This window comes from Melanerpes formicivorus, unplaced genomic scaffold (genome assembly GCF_026170545.1).
Source record: "Melanerpes formicivorus ecotype bairdi unplaced genomic scaffold, bMelFor1.0.p_v2 SCAF_36, whole genome shotgun sequence".
NCBI classification, from domain to species: Eukaryota; Metazoa; Chordata; class Aves; order Piciformes; family Picidae; genus Melanerpes; species Melanerpes formicivorus.
In genome coordinates this window covers 534498-551969 of record NW_027142388.1, presented here as the reverse complement: position 1 = coordinate 551969, position 17472 = coordinate 534498, and the positions used below count along the sequence as shown (strand labels likewise).

General features: G+C 54.1%; 1 protein-coding gene across 1 annotated transcript; it reads right to left on the bottom strand.

Annotated features, from left to right (window-relative positions):
- Nucleotides 1-3334: 3334 nt before the first annotated feature.
- On the bottom strand, nt 3335-16764 carry LOC137450500 (T-box-containing protein TBX6L). The gene is made up of 9 exons (XM_068157105.1): nt 16656-16764; nt 12184-12328; nt 11142-11244; nt 10542-10706; nt 9523-9669; nt 8136-8206; nt 5803-5894; nt 4941-5133; nt 3335-3866 (listed from the first exon to the last, which is right to left on the bottom strand). Exons 1-9 carry the CDS (start codon nt 16669-16671, stop codon nt 3440-3442), a joined length of 1359 nt encoding a protein of 452 aa, XP_068013206.1. The 5' UTR covers nt 16672-16764; the 3' UTR covers nt 3335-3439.
- Between the last annotated feature and the right edge of the window lie 708 nt (nt 16765-17472).

Sequence of the window (17472 nt, the reverse complement as noted above, 5' to 3'; positions counted from 1 at the left end):
GGCAGCTCCCTTACCTCCGCCTGGGTGCCTGCTGCTCAGACCTGCTGTGATGTTTAGAAACCTCCCCGCAGCTCAGGCAGCTTCCCCTGGGCGGCGGGAGCCCGGCCAGCAGCACACCTGCCTCCCACAGCCTGCGGAGCCGGCAGCCGAGCCCTGGAGGAGCAGGCAGGAACAGGCAAGCTCCCCAAAAAACACAGCAAAGCCGGGAGCCGGCGCCGCGGGAGCCCAGCCAGGCGTGGGGTGGGCTTCGGACAGGCATTGCTCAGGGCACAGAGGCAGGGGGTAGCGGAGCAGCCGCTCCCCACCTGGGGAGCAAACCCTTTGGCCTCCCTTCTCCAGCCGCCCCTGCATGGCTCCCAGCCCTCTCTCTCCCCTCAGAGCAGCCTCGGGGCTGGGATAGGAGGGGGGAGCAGGTAAAGGACAGGCACCTGCGCCCCGCACATTTGGCTCTGCTGAGCGGGGAGGGGAGCTGGCAGCTGTCTGCAGCCCCCGGCAGGAGGGGAGGGCTTCGTGCTGGGCCGACCCCGGCTGCCGAGCGGTGTTGTCAGCCAAATGCTACAGCCCCCCTGCCAGGAGGCTCTGCATGGGACCCCAACCTGGGGCCGCTGAACGAAGTGGCTTTTAAGCTCTGCAATAAAAGCCCATTTGACTGGAAGAATGTTATGATTCCTGGAAGGGGGCTGTGGGTTTGTTGGAGGTGTTAAGGACACACACTGAGCACGGAAATGCAAATGCACTGCAGGGGTCTCTTGGGAGCCTCACCAAGGACCAAATGACTGACACCCCCATAGTGGGCAGTCAGGTCAGCCCGAAGGGAGCAACGAGCCTGGCTCAGCCTGGCTGTCCAGCTACAAGGTGACTCCGGTGTCCCAGCCCCCCAAGGCGTGGAATGCTGCTCCCCAGGTCACCCTTATGCCCCTCCACAGGCAGAGGGTCTCCCTGGGCCCCACTGAGCCCCAGAGGGACAGGCAGGCCCTGCCCCACATCGTGCCCACAACTGGCTGCCAAACATCAAGCACTGCAGAAGGTGCCAGCAGGTCTGAGGGCACCAGACAGCGAGTTTGATTTTCACCACCTGAGCACATCTCTCTCTCTCCCTTCTGCACCTGCAAATCAGAGAAGCTCTTACTGAAATCAGCTGGCAACTTCCTCTGCAAAGCCAGAGGGAGACTGATGGTACCAGAGCAGAGGCCACAACCTGGGCAAGGGGAACCTGCACCCCAGGAGGCCTTGGCATACCTCTTGTGAGGGGCAGGAGAGGAGGGCAGGCTGCTGTGCCGCAGGGAAGCCGCAGCACAGGTGCCTCTCCCCAGCCTGCAGCTGCTCACAGGGGCTCTGCTGGCTGTGGAACAACTGCAGCACTGGCAAGAAAGCATTTTGCTACCATTCCCATGTGTCAGTGTCAGACAGGGCTTAAGGCTGCAAAACCCAGCAGGAGAAACCAAAATAAACCGGAATCTTTATTTCCCATAGGAAATTTGCCCAGATCCCATTTATAGGCCATTTGCCCTCAGCCCTTACGTAACTCCCCTGCAGGAGAGGAGCAGAAAATGCAGGAGAAAACACACAATTTGCTGCAAAGAATTAGTGCAAGAGCCTGAGTCACATCTAGCAATGCAAGCAGACAACCTGGGGCTCGCTGAACGTGCTGCAGAGAGCAACAAAGGCTGAGATCACAACGTGGTCCCAGGTAACACCACTGAAGTGGAGCCACTGCGGGGCTTGAAAGAGATGCACACAAAAAAAAAACCCACTCTTTGGAGTTTATTTTACTGCTCCTAATTGGCCTGCCTTCTGCAGCTCTCCTCTCCTTTTATTGAAGCTGTCACAGAGGCACTATGTGATCTCACAGGTATGCAAAGCAGCACTTCAGTCGAGCCCCTCCAGACTCTTAAATGCCACAGCTGAAGGGAACAAGGCAGTGGGAACTGCAAAGGGAGCAGGCAGCAGCCATTAGGGTCCTGAGCACAAACCCCACAGGTAGAGTTTCCAGAGGCTCCCCACAGCAGCCAAGCCACAGACTCTACCCAGAGAGCAAAGGTACCTTTCTGACAAGCTGGGTGACTCACCAGAGAAGGGCAGGGAGTCCTGTGGCAGCAGAAGGCTGATGAGTAATTAATGGCTTGTCCTGGTTGCACAGGGCTGAGTCTTCTCTGCCAGTGCAGAGCTGCCTGCCAGAGCAGCTCTACCAACAGGCCTGTGGGGCAGCAGCACTTGCAATGCTACTCTAAGGTTTGGAAAAACAAACAAACAACCACCAACATTATGGCCATGTTTGCACAGGAGCTTCCCTGGGCTGCCCACCTCTCCTCAGTTACTCATACTCACCCCAGCATGGTTTACATCCTCATTAGCAGTGTAACAGAGGGAGACACAACCCATCACTAAAGATAAAGAAACAGAGCTCCCCAAGGAGCCTGGGGGGGGGGTGTGTGTGTGTGATCTATTACTTTCCCTTTCTTGTTAGCATGGCACTGGCAGCAATCATGGCAGGGTACCAGGAGGGCTGGCTTGCAGAAAGTACCACCCCAGGAGCCTCTGGAGGCACACAGCTCTCCTTAGGCAGCTTCTCATCTGCTTCACGAGATGCACAAAACAGTGGTGGCAAACCCCACTGTTAGAGATCAGAGGCAGAGCCATTTGCTGAGCCACAGAGGGCAGCCTGTAACAGCTGACCTGCCTGCATGCATCTGGCATTTGGACAGCACGAGGTGACAATATTCTGGGGTTGAAAACCTTCTCCTCCAGAGTTTTTGTCCGCATCCAGATTGCCCTTTAGTGAGTCAGCAGCCTTCTGTCGCTGCACAGCAGGTACAAGTCACCTGGGTGCTACCTCTGATGGGCCAGTGGGGCTCTGTGCTGAAGTTTGACCCTCCCTCACAGGCTGCACATCTCACCCCCATCCTCCTGTGAGCTGGAGGGGAAGTGCCTGGCTGCCCTCTGTCTCACAGCTGTGGCACAAAAGCAGTAAGCAATGCGCTGCGGCACTAACAGAAGAGTCGCTGCAGCCGAGTGCCGCACAGGGCTGCCTCCCCAAGCTCAGCACCTCTGCTCTATGCACAGGGCACACTGCTGACCTGGCACCTGAACAGACCAGGGCACAGCCTTCCCCAGGACACCACCAGGCCCTGGTGCTCACAAAGCCTCCCGGGTCTGCGGAGAGACAACGCCTTGCCGTGCAGAGGGGAAGCCATCTGTCCATACACACTGAGTGAGTGGCATACGGTGAGAGTGCTGAGAGGCCACCCCTGCCTGCAGGCCACACAGCCCCCTCAGGAGGCCAGCAGCCCCCTTCCAGGGGCCAGCAGCCCTGAGCAAATCTGATCTCATTTACAATTGTCTTTTTTTTCCCCTTTTTTTTTTCCTTTTTTTTTTTTTTTCTCCTTTTTTTTTTCCTTTTTTTTTGTTTTTGTTTTCCATTGGGAAGGTTCTTCACAGTTCACCAGCAGGCATAGGGGAACAGGGGGTACTGGCTCCACTCTGGCATGGTGCCATGGGCATGTCCTGGAGCCCCCTGGGCGTTGTACTCTGAGGAGAAGGGCGAGTAGCTGACTGCCCTGTACTGGCTGTGGGCAGGGACCATCCACTGCCCCAGGCCTTGGTCGCTGCCATAGGGACCGTACAGGGGTGCCCGGGGCCCGGCTTTCCCCACGGAGTCTAGAGCCACATTCACCACTCCTGTGTAGTCCTGGGGAGGAGGCAGGGCTGGGGGCAGGGGGGGCAGGCTGCTGAAGCCCTCGGGGAGCTGCTTGGAGTCGTGCTCGGGCGCTGCGGCGAGGTCTGAGGGCTGGCACCGTGCCCGGCAGTCGCTCAAGGCTGCGGCGTCACGGCTGGGAGGCTGCTGGCTGTCCCCAGCTTCGTGGAACCTGAGCCCCCGAGGGCAGAGAGAAGAGAGTCAAACCTGTCACTGGCAGGAAACCACTGGCAACCCACACAGAGAGCCCCTGGGCAAAGGCAGGGCAAGTTCTCAGCATGCCCTCTCCCCTCTGCCTACTGCTTCGTCCTGCTGCCAGAGTGGAGTTTAGGCCAAGCCTTGCACGTCACTCACACGAGAGACTAATGCCACAGAAGGTAAGCACTGACTACCCTAGTCCTGGCTCAGCTGCAGTCTGGGCTCACTGGTAACTCATGACTGAATTTGCAATGAGAAGCAGAGAAAGGTCACCAGAATCCTGCCACTCCTTCGCCATGGCTCCTCCAAGGGACAAGCATAGAGCTGGCTGGAGGAGCCTTCCAGGACAGGGAACCAAAGAGCATTCCTAGGACATGAGCATGCCTGGACTCAGAAAGAATAGAATAGCATAGAATAGAATTAGCCAGGTTGGAGGAGACCTTTGAGATCATTGAGTCCAACCTATCATCCAACACCATCTAATCAACTAAACCATGGCTCCAAGCACCCCAATCCAGTCTCTTCCTAAACACCTCCAGTGATGGTGACTCCACCACCTCCCTGGCCAGCCCATTCCAATGGCCAATTTCTCTTTCTGTGAAGAACTTCTTCCTAACATCCAGTCTAAACCTCTCCTGGCACAGCTTGAGGCTGTGTCCTCTTGTTCTGGTGCTGGGTGCCTGGCAGAAGAGACCATCATCCCCCACCTGCCTACAACCTCTCTTCAGGTAGTTGTAGACAGCAGTAAGGTCTCTCCTGAGCCTCCTCTTCTCCAGGCTGAGCAACCTCAGCTCCCTCAGCCTCTCCTCCCAGGGCTGTGCTCCAAACCCCTCCCCAGCTTTGTTGCCCTTCTCTGGACACCTTCCAGCAACTCAACATCTTAAAGGCTTTGTTATGGAGCTGCTTCCATGCCAGTCTAGCACCTACCACCTGGGTGTGCTACCCAGCAGCCACTGGCTGCTCTCCCTAGGAAATACCCAACAGCAGAGGAGGAACCCCAGCAGCCTGAGGGTGGCTGTGGGCAGGAGCAGCAGAAGGTGGCACTCACCGGTAGATCTGGTAGGACGGCGTTGGCACCTGCTGCTCCCTGGGCAGCCCTTCCCTCTGGTCAGCTGGCACCGGCGAGGCTGCGGGGAAGGCCTGGCTGCTGTTCTGCTCTGAGACCCAGAAGGGGTACCCACTGCTGACCACCACAGGGTTACTCTCTTCCTTCACATCCACATTCTCATCTTTATCAAAACCTGACTCACGACAGGGAAAAGAAAGAGAAGGGGAGAAGGTGAGGAGGGGGAAGGAGAAGCAGAGCTCACAAGGGGCTGCTGGCAGCTGTTAGGCACAGGGTGGAGAAGGGGAAAGCAATCCCTTTTCTGCAGTCACAGCCCTAAGGGACTGGCCCTTTCCAGCTTTCTTCTGCCTTGACACTGGTGTTCAGTCCTGCCCTGTCCTCACTCCTTAGCTGTGAACTGCAGAGAGGCACAATCAAGCTTAAAAATCCAACCTGAGAAAGGATGGTGCCAGTTCCCACCTCTGCATCCCAACCCAGCCACACAGACAGCGCCGCTGGCACCCCTGAGCGCCAAGAAGCAAGCAGTGGGTGATGCTGCAAGCTGCCATGGCTGTTGAAGGGAAATGCCCTGAAAGCACAGCTCCAGTCAGAGGTGGAACAAAGCAGGGCCAGGCTGGGAGGCTGGGGAGAGAGCTGGTGGGCAGTCAGGAATGACAAGCAACTTGTGAGCAATCTCCTGGGGATCATTCCCAGAAAGAGAGTCAGAGACCCAAAGCCACACAGAGCACTCTTTAGGGACCCCCTTCCCCCAGGCCACCCAACAGCCATGCTGATGTGTCCTCTCCCTGCTGTAGCCTGGACACTGCTTGGAACTGATTCTTGGGGTGGTTGTGGTCCATATTACCACGTTCCTCAGCACCAGGCTCCTTCTCCTCTGGCAGCTTCCTCTTCTGGCCCTTGGCTGGGCTGGGCTTGTGGCCCTTGGCTCGTCCTTCCCTGCAAAGAAACAAGGCACAGGGGAAACTCTTTGCCCAGAGCAATCTGCAAAGGATGCTGGACAAAAAGGTGGGATGGACCTCTCTGACATCCTGGGACTTGCAGCACCCTGGCAACACACCTTTTACCATGCTGCCAGCCCTCAGCATCAGCCAGAGCCCTGGCCCCCCAGGGTTCTGGGGAGAAACCAGGACAGGGGAAGCCCACTGGAGGTTTGTTCCAAAGGCACAGCCAGGCTTGGCACCGGAGGGGCTGGCACTGAGTGTGTGTCAGTGTAGCCTGAAGCTGGCCATGCTCCCTGGCACAAAGGTTTGTGTACAGCAGGGTGGCTCTGCCACCTGCAAGCAGCCTTTTCCTAAATGGAAACCCAGGCTAAGCTTCATCAGAAATCATCCTGGTAAGAGGACAAAGACATTTCCAAAGTTTCAGTGAGAAAGAGATCATTTTGCCCTTTTTTAATCAGGAAAGGAGATTTTGGTTGGTTGGTTGGTTGGGTTTTTTTTTCCCCAGGCATAGAATAACAGAGAAACAAAGTCTCAGAGATTTTCATAACATTTTCTGCCTGGAGAAAACAAAATAAAAACCAAATCAAACCAAAACCAAACCAAACCAAAATCAAACCCCAACCAAACTCAAACCAAACTTCTTTTTTCTCCCCTTCTCTATTCCCAGTCTCTGGCTGCATTTAAGGCTTTGCTTTTCACCTCCTCCATTGGCTGCCCTCAGACCAGACAGAAGATGCCACTGGTATTGGTCTCCACCTTCCCTCCTGCTGACAGAATGCTCTGTTGAAGAGCTGCTTTTCCACACACAGGAAAAGGAGAGGAGGGAGCTTCCAAACCAAAGCATCAGGCTGATCCCAGACAGACCCCACCATCTCCTTGTATCATAGTATCAGGCAGGGTTGGAAGGGACCACAAGGATCATCTAGTTCCAACCCCCCTGCCATGGGCAGGGACACCCCACACTAGATCAGCCTGGCCAGAGCCTCATCCAGCCTGGGCATAAACACCTCCAGAGACAGGGCCTCAACCACCTCCCTGGACAACCCATTCCAGGGCTTCACCACTCTCATGGGGAAGAACTTCCTCCTCACATCCAGCCTGAATCTCCCCACCTCCAGCTTCATTCCATTCCCCCTAGTCCTATCACTACCTGAGATCCTGAGCAGTCCCTCCCCAGCCTTCCTGTAGGCCCCCTTCAGATACTGGAAGGCCACAATTAGGTCACCTTGGAGCCTTCTCTTCTGCAGACTGAACAGCCCCAACTCCTTCAGTCTGTCCTCACAGGAGAGGTGCTCCAGCCCTCTGATCATCCTTGTGGCCCTTCTCTGGACACCTTCCAGCACCTCCATATCCCTCTTGTAATAGGGGCTCCAGAACTGGAGGCAGTACTCCAGGTGGGGTCTCACCAGGGCTGAGTAGAGGGGGAGAATCACCTCCCTCGACCTGCTGGCCACACTTCTCCTGCAGCCCAGGAGCTGATTGGCTTTGCGGGCTGCAAGTGCACATTGAGAGCTCCTGTTGAGCTTTTTGTCCACCAGCACCCCCAAGTCTCTCTCCTCAGGGCTGCTTTCCAGCCAGTCCCTGCCCAGCCTGGATTTGTGCCTGGGATTGCCTCGACCCAGATGCAGGACCCTGCACTTGGTCTTGTTGAACCTCATGAGGTTGGCCTGTGCCCACCTCTCCAGCCTGTCAAGGTCCCTCTGGATGGCCTCCCTTCCCTCCAGCCTGTCTGCTGCACCACACAGCTTGGTGTCATCAGCAAACTTGCTGAGGGTGCACTCAATGCCACTGTCCATGGCACCCACAAAGATGTTGAACAAGCCTGGTCCCAGGACTGATCCCTGAGGGACTCTGCTTGTCCCTGGCCTCCACTGGGACATGGAGCCATGGACAGCCACTCTTTGGGTGCGGCCATCAAGCCAGTTCCTTATCCATCTAGTGGTCCACCCACCCCTGCATTCCCTGCTGCCCTCCTCTCAGACCCCAGCCTAGCTCCAACTTGCAAGACAATGCAGGTCTCGGATTTGACTTGGCTCCAACATTTCTGCAGGGGGTTCTGCATCTCCTCCCACTCCCCAGGTCTCTTGGGAGGAGGCTGCAGAGAGGGACAGCGTTCCCAGATCCAGGCAAACGGCAGCAGGTACTGCAGAGCCTGGTTTGGTTCTGCCCAGTGGCTGTAGGCAGAATTCCCATGGGACCTCCAGCTGTTAATCAGGTCAGCTCCAGCTCAGCTTACCTGCGAGTGTTCTTCCCGTGCTCACGGAAGCCTTTGGCAAATGGATTGTTGTCAATCTTGAGCTTTGTGATCTTGAAAGAAAAGGGCCAAGGATCACAATCACAGGGCACTGGTGAGGTGCTTTACTGTTTCAGGAGCTTTGCCTCAGTGCTTACCACAAGAGCTGGCCTGAGGGTTTGGGGCATGCCTTGGCCACAGCAGCTGGGCTCTCCCAGCAGCTCCCGTTATTGATTGGGAAGTGACACACAGAGAGACCTGACTGTGCCAGGGTCACCAGGGATTTGAGTGGGATTCAGTCAGCTAGGGAAATAGAATCATAGAATGATCTGGGTTGAATGAGACCTCCAAAGGTCATCTAGCCCAACCCCCTCTACAGTCAGCAGGGACATCCTCAGCTAGATCAGGTTGCCCAGAACCCTGTCAAGCCTCACCTTGAGTATCACCAGGGATGGGGCCCCAGCCACCAACCTAGGCAATCTGTGCCAGTGTTCCACTACCCTGATGGTAAAGAACTTGTTCCTAACATGCAGGGGTCAGGTTGAGTGTCTGTATCTGGCCTTTTGCCCATGCTTCCTGCTGCAGGTAGGCTTCTCTGAGTGCAGGTAATACAGATAAGGTGCAGGATTCATCCCATCCCAGAGCAGGCTACAAAGTGTCTGTTTGTTCCCACCACTCACCACAGGAACAGGAACACATCTTAGGGGTTGGAAGAGACCTCTGGAGATCATAGAATCATGGAATTGCTAGGGTTGGAGAGGACCTCAAGGATCATCCAGTTCCAACCCCCCTTCCATGGACAGGGACACCTCACACCAGATCAGGTTGTTCAGAGCCACATCCAACCTGGCCTTCAAAACCTCCAAGGAAGAGGCTTCCACCACCTCCCTGAGCAACCTGTGCCAGTGTCTCACCACCCTCATGAGGAAGAACTTCTTCCTGACATCCAATCTGAATCTACTCATTTCTAGTTTTGCTCCATTCTCCTCAGTCCTATCACTCCCTGACACCCTAAAAAGTCCCTCCTCAGCTTTCTTGTAGCCCCCTTCAGATACTGGAAGGCCACAATTAGGTCTCCTCGGAGCCTTCTCTTCTCCAGACTGAACAGTCCCAACTCCCTCAGTCTGTCCTCATAGCAGAGCAGCTCCAGCCCTCTGCTCATCCTCATGGCCCTTCTCTGGACACCTTCCAGCACCTCCAGATCCTTCCTGTAACAGGGGCTCCAGAACTGGACACAGTACTCTCCAGGTGGGATCATCAAGTCCAACCCTCCTGCCAGAGCAGGAGCACAGGAATGCACCCAGCAGTGAGCAGCTTGGACACCTCCCTCTACAAGGCTTCTAAAGAGAGTAAGGCAGCAAGGTGCTGCAGAGCAGGCTGTGCAGTGTACCTGCTCATTCTGGTAGGCAGTCACAGAGGTGAAGACAGTCTCAGGGAAGCTGAACACCTGGAAGATGCTCCAGCGGACGCTGAAGAGGTCATCTGCCTGCACAATGTGGAAGCGAGGTTTGTAACGGTGCATGGAGTGCAGGATGATCTGGCACAGGGACAGACAAAGCAGAAAGTTTCCAGGTGCAGCCACAGCCAACACACTGTGCAAAGCCTCCACTGCTATCCAGGGCTGCCTGCCTGGGACTGGGGGTCTCCACCATGCCCCTACAGTGACAGTGCAGACCAAAGCTTTCGCCAGCAGGCAGCTAAGGGGGCCCAAGGGCTGGGCTCAGGGTGGAAGGAAGGGCACTTGGATAGCTTTCAATTCCCACATGACCCAGTTTCTCACAAGTTTCACTTATTTCCCATTACATCCACCTGCAACCACAGGATGTTAGGGGTTGGAAGGGACCTCCAGAGATCACCAAGTCCAACCCCCCTGCCAGAGCAGGACCATAGGATCCAGCACAGGTCACACAGGAATGCATCCAGATGGGGTTTGAAAGTCTCCAGAGAAGGAGACTCCACAGCCTCTCTGGGCAGCCTGGTCCAGTGCTCTGTGACCCTCACAGTGAAGTTCCTCCTCCTGTTGAGGTGGAACCTCCTGTGCTGGAGTTTCTCTCCATTGCCCCTTGTCCTGTCACAGGATGCAGGTGAGCAGAGCCTGGCCCCTCCCTCTTGACCCCCAGCCCTCAGATATTGATAGACATTGATTAAATCCCCTCTCATCCTTCTCCTCTCCAGACTAACCACCCCCAGGGCTCTCAGACTCTCCTCACCAGGCAGTGCTCAGTTCCCTCATCATCCTCATAGCCCTCTCTTGGACTCTCTCCAGCAGATCCCTGTCCCTCTTGAGGTGGGGAGCCCAGAACTGGATGCAATATTGCAGGTGAGGTCTCAGCAGGGTAGAGTAGAGGGGAAGGAGAACCTCCCTGGATCTGCCAAGAGAGCAGAGCACAAAGTCCAGCTCCAACCTACATGTCCATGTTGATCCAGAGTGTTGTTGGTGAGCTTCAGCTTCTGGAAGGAGACAGGTTCCTTCATCCAGTGGCTGCCAGGAGCTGGAGAATCTGGGTGGACGTAGGTGCGGCAAGGGAGCTGAGGTTCTGCTTTTCCAGCAACTTCCCACTGATCTTTATTCCACTGTGAAGGGAAGGACACATTTAGAGCATAAACACCTCCCTACCTTCACTGCAGGAAAACCCCAGCCCCTTTGCCTCATGCCCATTGAATGGCCTGCTCTGAAGCACAAGCAGCAGATTCCCTCTCATGAGCCATGATCACGCTGCTGACACAGCTCCAGTTCAGGCATCCTTTTAGCTCCCTTTCTCCCCACAGCTGTCAGAGAAGTCTGACATTAGTCATGATTAAAACTGTACTTCTGCCACTGAGAAGAAGTTACCTTTCCAGCTGCTCCCCAAGCCAAACTGACAAATAACTCCATGGAGGCAAAGAAATCCACCAATTACTCCTGAACTTTGGCCACAGACAATTCATTTCCCGGCCAGGGAAGCATGAAGATGAATCTCTTCCCAACAAGGATGGAAGCACAGAAGAACTGCCATTGGAAGCACTCACCTTGTACCTGAAGTTGTCCATTGGCACAAAGTCTACCAGCATGAGGTACTTGGCATAGGGGATCAAGCCAGAAACTTTGATTTTGCACTGTGGGAACATTCGTCTGGAGGAGGGAACACAGAACAGGGATTGCTCCGTCAGCTGCCTGCTGCCTGATGTCAGCTTCACCTTCTACTGTGCACAGCTGTGCTGGCAGCACTTCCACAGGCCAGCTCCTGACCACTCTCCTGCATCACTCATGTTCTGTCTAGCCCTATGGCCTTGGGTGGCACAGGCACTAAGAGGGCAGCAGTCACTGAAGGCCTGTGGCACTGCTGCTGCTTTTGTTCCTCTGACTCCTGTAACACCATAGTGGGGAACTTAAACTGTTTGGAGTTTGCAGATGGACCACCAGCCCTCTGCAGCTGTCACAGAGCTGGAGGACAGATGAGAACAGGTTCCAGCACAGGTAGAAAATGTGCATCACCTCAGAGCACCTCTAGCTCCCCATTCCAGTAGCCCCCACCCCCCACCCACTTTCATCTCCTGACTGCAAAATGCTTTGACACCTCCCTCCCTCCCTCCCCAAGGGGATTATTTCAGCTCACAGCAGCTTTGACACAATCCATCACACTGCCACACTTTGGTATCCTTTCACTGCAAGCTCCACAGTGCCCTGACTCAGTCCCACTTCAGTCTGCAGGCACAGATCCTTACAATTCTGTGCCGTGCTCCCCTCTGCCAGCGCAGGCTCAGCCCCAGGCACTGACTGCTCAGATGCTGCTGCTTGCTGCCTGTGGCCTGGGGCACTTCCCAGGGTAGCCCTGCAGGGACAGGAGGCACATCAGTGCTAAGTGGTGAGATAAGAGTACAAAACTTTTCTTAGCGCCTCAGCCCCACGGTGATCTTTTGCACTTTGGACTTCCACCTCCTGCAAGTGCCAGGGGCAGGGAGATGTGCATCATTGGCTCCAAAACCGGTTACATGGCCACCAGTCCAAAACTGAGTGCTGGACAACAGCTTGGAGGGGGTGCAGTGTGGGCAGCTCTCCTGCTCCCCTCACCTGCCGGACTTGGTGATGATCATCTCGGTGCCTATCTGATGAAACTTCATCCAGAGATCCATGTCCTCGAGGGTGACCACGATGGAGCTCTGTGGGTAGGGCTCCAGGCTGGGGGAGGGAAGTGCCTCACATGGAGCTTTCAAATCTACCAGAAGAGAGAGAAGAGCGACCTGAGGCAGGCAGGAGGGCAACTGACATGCAGCAGCCTCCCGCTCAGAGACAGGGCCCTGGGATTCTGCATCCACATTGGCCCTCCCAGCTCCCTGCAGCACAAGGAGCTGCTGGATCTCAGGTGCTGCTGGGACACACCGGGCCCCTCTGGCCCTCACCCCTCCTTCCTGGCCATGGACACCTCAGCCCCCAGGCACCGCACAGCACAGTGCTGGCTCAGCTCGGGGTGGGGCTGAAGGCTGTGATGTCACCCAGCAAGCTCCTAGGTGCTGCCAAGACCCAGAGTCTGTGCCAAAATAAACCTCCCACAACAAGGCCACTCTTTTTCTCCAAAAGAAAAAAAACCTGTTCCTGAGTAGGCTGAGAAGCCACAAAGGCTTCTCCAGCAGGTGTGGGTTTAGCTGGTAAAGGCTTTGGTAAGGATCTGTGCATCACACGAGCTTACCCTGACTTCCTCTCTTCCAAAACAATCATCCTGGCAGGTAGCCACAATCCACTTCCAGCCCTGCTCTGGTGTGGTCAAGGTTAGACAAAACACTTCACCACGAGAATAAAATGAGAGCTGAAAGGATTGGAAAGGCTTTAAGTGTACCGGGGAGTAATGGGAGAAAATGAAAGGTAGGTGGTAGCAGAGGTGAAAAAAACCTCTCCACAGGATGAAGGAGGAAGGGATGGACAGGAGACCTCAGCATCTGTGAAGGCAAGAAAGGGAGGTGACAGATCCAGAGCATGGAATATTCTGAAGAGGATGGCTGCTCTGAATGGGACTTGGAGATGGAGACCCTTGGGGAGCTCCTGGCAGTGGTGGAAGCTCCATCAGAGGAGCTGCCTGCAATCTGTCTGCACTTTCTGTTACAGCCAGAGGATTAGCTGCTCTGCAGGAATTGTCTTTGGTGTTCATCATACCCAGTACCTCTGCAAAGCTGCTTGGCTTCAGGTCCTCCTACAGCCACTCAGTAACTGTAACACACGCAGGGCACTGCTGCTGCCCTGCTGGAACAGCCCAGTGGAACAAAACAAAGAGAGAAAAAGAGTTGGGGTTTAGGTGCAACCCCAAAATGCAAACCCAGTTTTGTTTCAGGTCAAAACACAACCTGGAGTAGCTCCTGGTGGGCAGTAAGACTTTGCAGGCAGTGTGCTGTGGTCTGGAGGAGGTCTGTCTTCAGCTCGGGGCCAGCCAGCCGCGTGTGGCTGTTTGAAAGGGAGAATAATTCCCTGCCTCAGTCTGAGCAGGTCTTATTCACAGCTTAGCAGGAAGAATGGAACTTTCCCCTTGCTGCAGCTTTCCCATGAAGTGTCTTCAGAAGAACAAGCATGAAAGGTAGAGGAGGACTTCAGGGGAAATCAGCTTTCCCCAGCAAGCCCCCAACTTGCCATCGAAACAACACAACCTGAGTCTGGGGGCTAGGAAGTGAAAAACCAAACCAAACCATTTAAAGAGAATGTTGTCTGTTTGTAAAGTCTTCAGGCATTTGAAACAAAACAGAACAAAAAATCCCCTACCCTTTTTCCTGCTTTGATCCAACATTAATGAAGTGGCTAAGAAGTGACACCTAGTTTGCTCTCCAAGATGAGCCTGTTAACATCTTCCTACGAAAGCTTCCCCCATATCCTCTTGCAGAGACATGAAAGCTGCCTGAGAGGGCTTGCCTTGGGTGGCTCGGTGCAGCACACCTATCAGAAGCAGTTACAATAAAATTGGGCTGATTTCCCACAGGACTCATCCAGTCACAGACACATGCAAACAGATTCGGATGAGCTCCGACAGATGCTCGCTCCCTCCCCAGATGAATTCACCATTAACGTTTTGCTAAGCAAATTCCAGCGCCATCAAACGAGCCTACAGCCAGGCAGAGCTCAGAGGAGCCCTTCTTGAAGGGGTACTTCCAAGCAAATCAGGAGATATTGAAATGAAAGGAGTTCAAGGGGGAATTAATAATAATAATAATCCAATCTTCTAAGCTGGTTTTCACCCAAATGCACCTGTGTGAGCCAGGGGCTGCGGGGCACAGGGCAAAGAGCTGCTCAGAGTGAACACTGCAGCCAAGGTTTTGAAATGCAGGTCGTGGCTGTCCCCCTGCAGGCTGTGTGTGCACAGCCTGAGGCTGAAAACCTGCCAGGAGTCGGTGTGGGGATCTGGCCCCAGCCAGGGCTGAGCTCTCCGGTGGATCCATACAGCCTACACCCAGCCATGTGCCATCAGCTGCAGCAGAGGGGATCCATCTGCAGGAGCCACCTGGGATTTCCTTCACGGAGCCAGAGCCTGGCTTGTGAGGAGCTTCTGATTCCCTGCTCCTTTGTGCCTGCAGAACTAATGCCAGGGCTCACACTCCACTCCCCCACAAAGGTGCCTGAGGCTGGGATTTGAGCTCTGTGCCAGGCTGTCCAAGAACTTTAGAGCTGTACCTTAGTGCTTCCTCCTCTCTGTAACTTTGTTTTTCAGTCGTTTTCCCAAGATTTAAACATTTTCTCAAGAATTTTAGTTCTAAGCTATGCTTAAAGCATCGTTGTTGTCTTTCTGGTGCTAGCCCTGCATGTGGCACGTTTTGAAACACATCCTTTATGCCAAGATGAGGTTGAAAAGGGAAAAGCAGCTGCTGGGGTAAAGGCACTGGAAACAGAGAGCTCTTCAATCTCCTCCATGCTTGGTTTTTACAGTTCTCACAAAAATAAGAGCAGTTTGCCCTTTAGTTTTTGTGCCTAGCATAAGCTGCAGGTAGCCTTTTCCTTGTGTTGGAGACAGAAATGAAAGGAAGAGAAATGAGAGTCAGGTCAGTGATACTGTCTGGAGTAGAATCCACTTGCCTCAAAGCAGTCCCTGCATTAGCTGGCAGTTACTGAGACTATCTTACCATGGCACAAAAAGTTGTTGCAGCCTTCCCAGAATGTATGGGATCAGGTCTGCAATCCTGGGAAGCACCAAGCCAAAGCTCACCTTCACTGCAGTCCCTCAGGCAGTTTGTGTTACAGCTGCTGCTGCTATCTCACCAGGGAAGAAGCCAAACACCAGCAGCTCCCCCGTGCCCACAGGGCAGAAATGCACACCGAGACCCAAAGCTACCTGAGAAATTCACCTTGCTAACACCCAAGCCCCACCACATTCTCTCACAAAGGTCATCAGGAAGACCCCCCAAAAAAACCTGGAGGGAACCTGAAAGCTTTTTGGCACTGACAAGACTGTGGTGCTTCCACGAATGCAGCATTCACCCCTCCTGGGCACGCCTGCAGCCTGGGCTCCTACACACCAGGAACCACTCAGCAAGAAAAATGTGATGGCTTCTGGGATAGTTGGGATCTTTACCCTAACACAGCCTGGGTTTTAATTGGTTTTTTTTTGCTTTCCTTATTGTCCTTTCGCTTCTCAGCTCAAAGCTGCCTTGCAGTGGCAGAGCTCACTCAGCAGGAACCAGCTCAGCGCAGTGGGAACCGCTTTACAAACCCCAGGACAACAGAGGAGGTGGAAACGATCCAAGCCCTTGCACGTGTGTTGTGCTTAGGAATGAAGCAGCCCTTTGCAGAGTGCAAGGAAGCTGAGAACCCCCAGCCACCTTCAACACATGAACCACAGCCACAGACTGGGCAAAGGGCTGCTGCCTGCTGCTGCGGACCAAAGCCCAGAGCTGAATCTGGAGTTCCAACGCAGCACCCCTGGCCTGGGCCTTAGCTTTCGCTGTGCCCAGTCCAAACACAGCCCACAGAGAACTGGTTACCAGCAGGTTATGAGATAGACTGATGAAGAAAATCATCAATAAAACCCTAAGGAAATCACAAAACTCCTGTGTTTGGCCATGAGCCTGGCAGAGGTGGGATCTGCCTGGCAGAGGTGGGATCTGCCTGGCAGAGGTGGGATCTGCCTGCCCGGGGTTCAGACTTTCAAAGCAAAAAACCAGAAGCAAACACAGGCAGAACCATTAGCAGCAGGATAACAAAACACTTCCAAACCTCTGGGCCCTTCAACATGAAGAACTCAGGGTGCCAAACAACACACACAAAGAACATCTCCAGCCTTTGGTGCAGGTCATACTGGACAAGGGAAAAGGGAAGGAAGTTTTGGGCACTGCTCTGAGTAAACCTTTGCTACCTTGCAGAAGGCCACCTGGAGGTCACACAGATCCACAATTTCTCCCCTCTTCCTACACAAACCCACCCCATTTTAGAAACTCTCTGCAGCCACACTCACCACTATAAATGCTGCTAACCCTTCAGGGCTTCTTGTTCTCTTTCTAAAATGCTTGTAAGGCCTTGGCATACATCCAGGATCTTTCCACACAGTAAGGAGAAGGAAGGAGTCCTCTACTTACCTGGCAGAGCTTGCATTTTTCCATGTACTGTGGAGTCCAGAAGCTCACAGGGCCAAGAGAGCCACCAGAGCTCTCAGAAGGGAAGCCAAAATAGTCCAGTTCCAAAGCAGGTCTGATGTCCTGAAACAAGCAAAAGTCCTTCCTCCTGAGATCCAGTGTCAAGAGTGGCCAGGAGGAGGATGGGACTCCCAGCACTGCTAGCCAAGGTGAGTTCCTGTTTTATGGAGGCTAATGAGCAGGGAGGAGCCTCTCGCCAGGGCTGTCCCCTTGCCATCCTTTGATGTCCAAGGGGACAAAGAGAGGAAGGATCTGCAGCAATGGCTGGGGCTAAGGGAAGAAAATCAAAGAGAATTAACATGGCTTTGACATACAGGAAACCCTACAGGGGAAATGCACCTTGATTTACTGCTAACTCACTCCTGAACAAATAGAGACAAGACCAAAACCATCATCTGAAGGCTCACCTATGAAATTAAACTGTCCCTTACAAAGTGTGCAGAGGAACTTTCCTTCTGCTCGTGGAAGCACAGATTTGGTACCATCTCCAGAGCACAGAACTCGACTTGTGGTATCAGACTCGGGAAGGAACAAGCTTGATATGGTCCTGAGAGCTAAGCCCGCAGTGAAGTTTGGTCTCACAGCTGGGATGCTTCAGGAACGCATTCACCCACCCTCAGATGTCTTCAACACCCAGAGAAACACGAGGTTACTGTGCTACCCAATCTCTGTGTTCACAGCCCTTTACATTCACCACGCAGTTGATTTTCCTCCTGCTCTGGGTCTGGTTTTCTCCATCAGGGTCCTCTCACTGCACCAC

What these genes read in the sequence shown, in the direction of transcription:
- LOC137450500 (XM_068157105.1), bottom strand. An exon ending in ATCATCACCAAGTCCGGCAG is followed by an intron (nt 11,245 to 12,183) that starts GTGAGGGGAGCA and finishes TCCCTCCTCCAG; the next exon opens with ACGAATGTTCCCACAGTGCA. An exon ending in CCGTCCTACCAGATCTACCG is followed by an intron (nt 3,867 to 4,940) that starts GTGAGTGCCACC and finishes TCGGGGGCTCAG; the next exon opens with GTTCCACGAAGCTGGGGACA.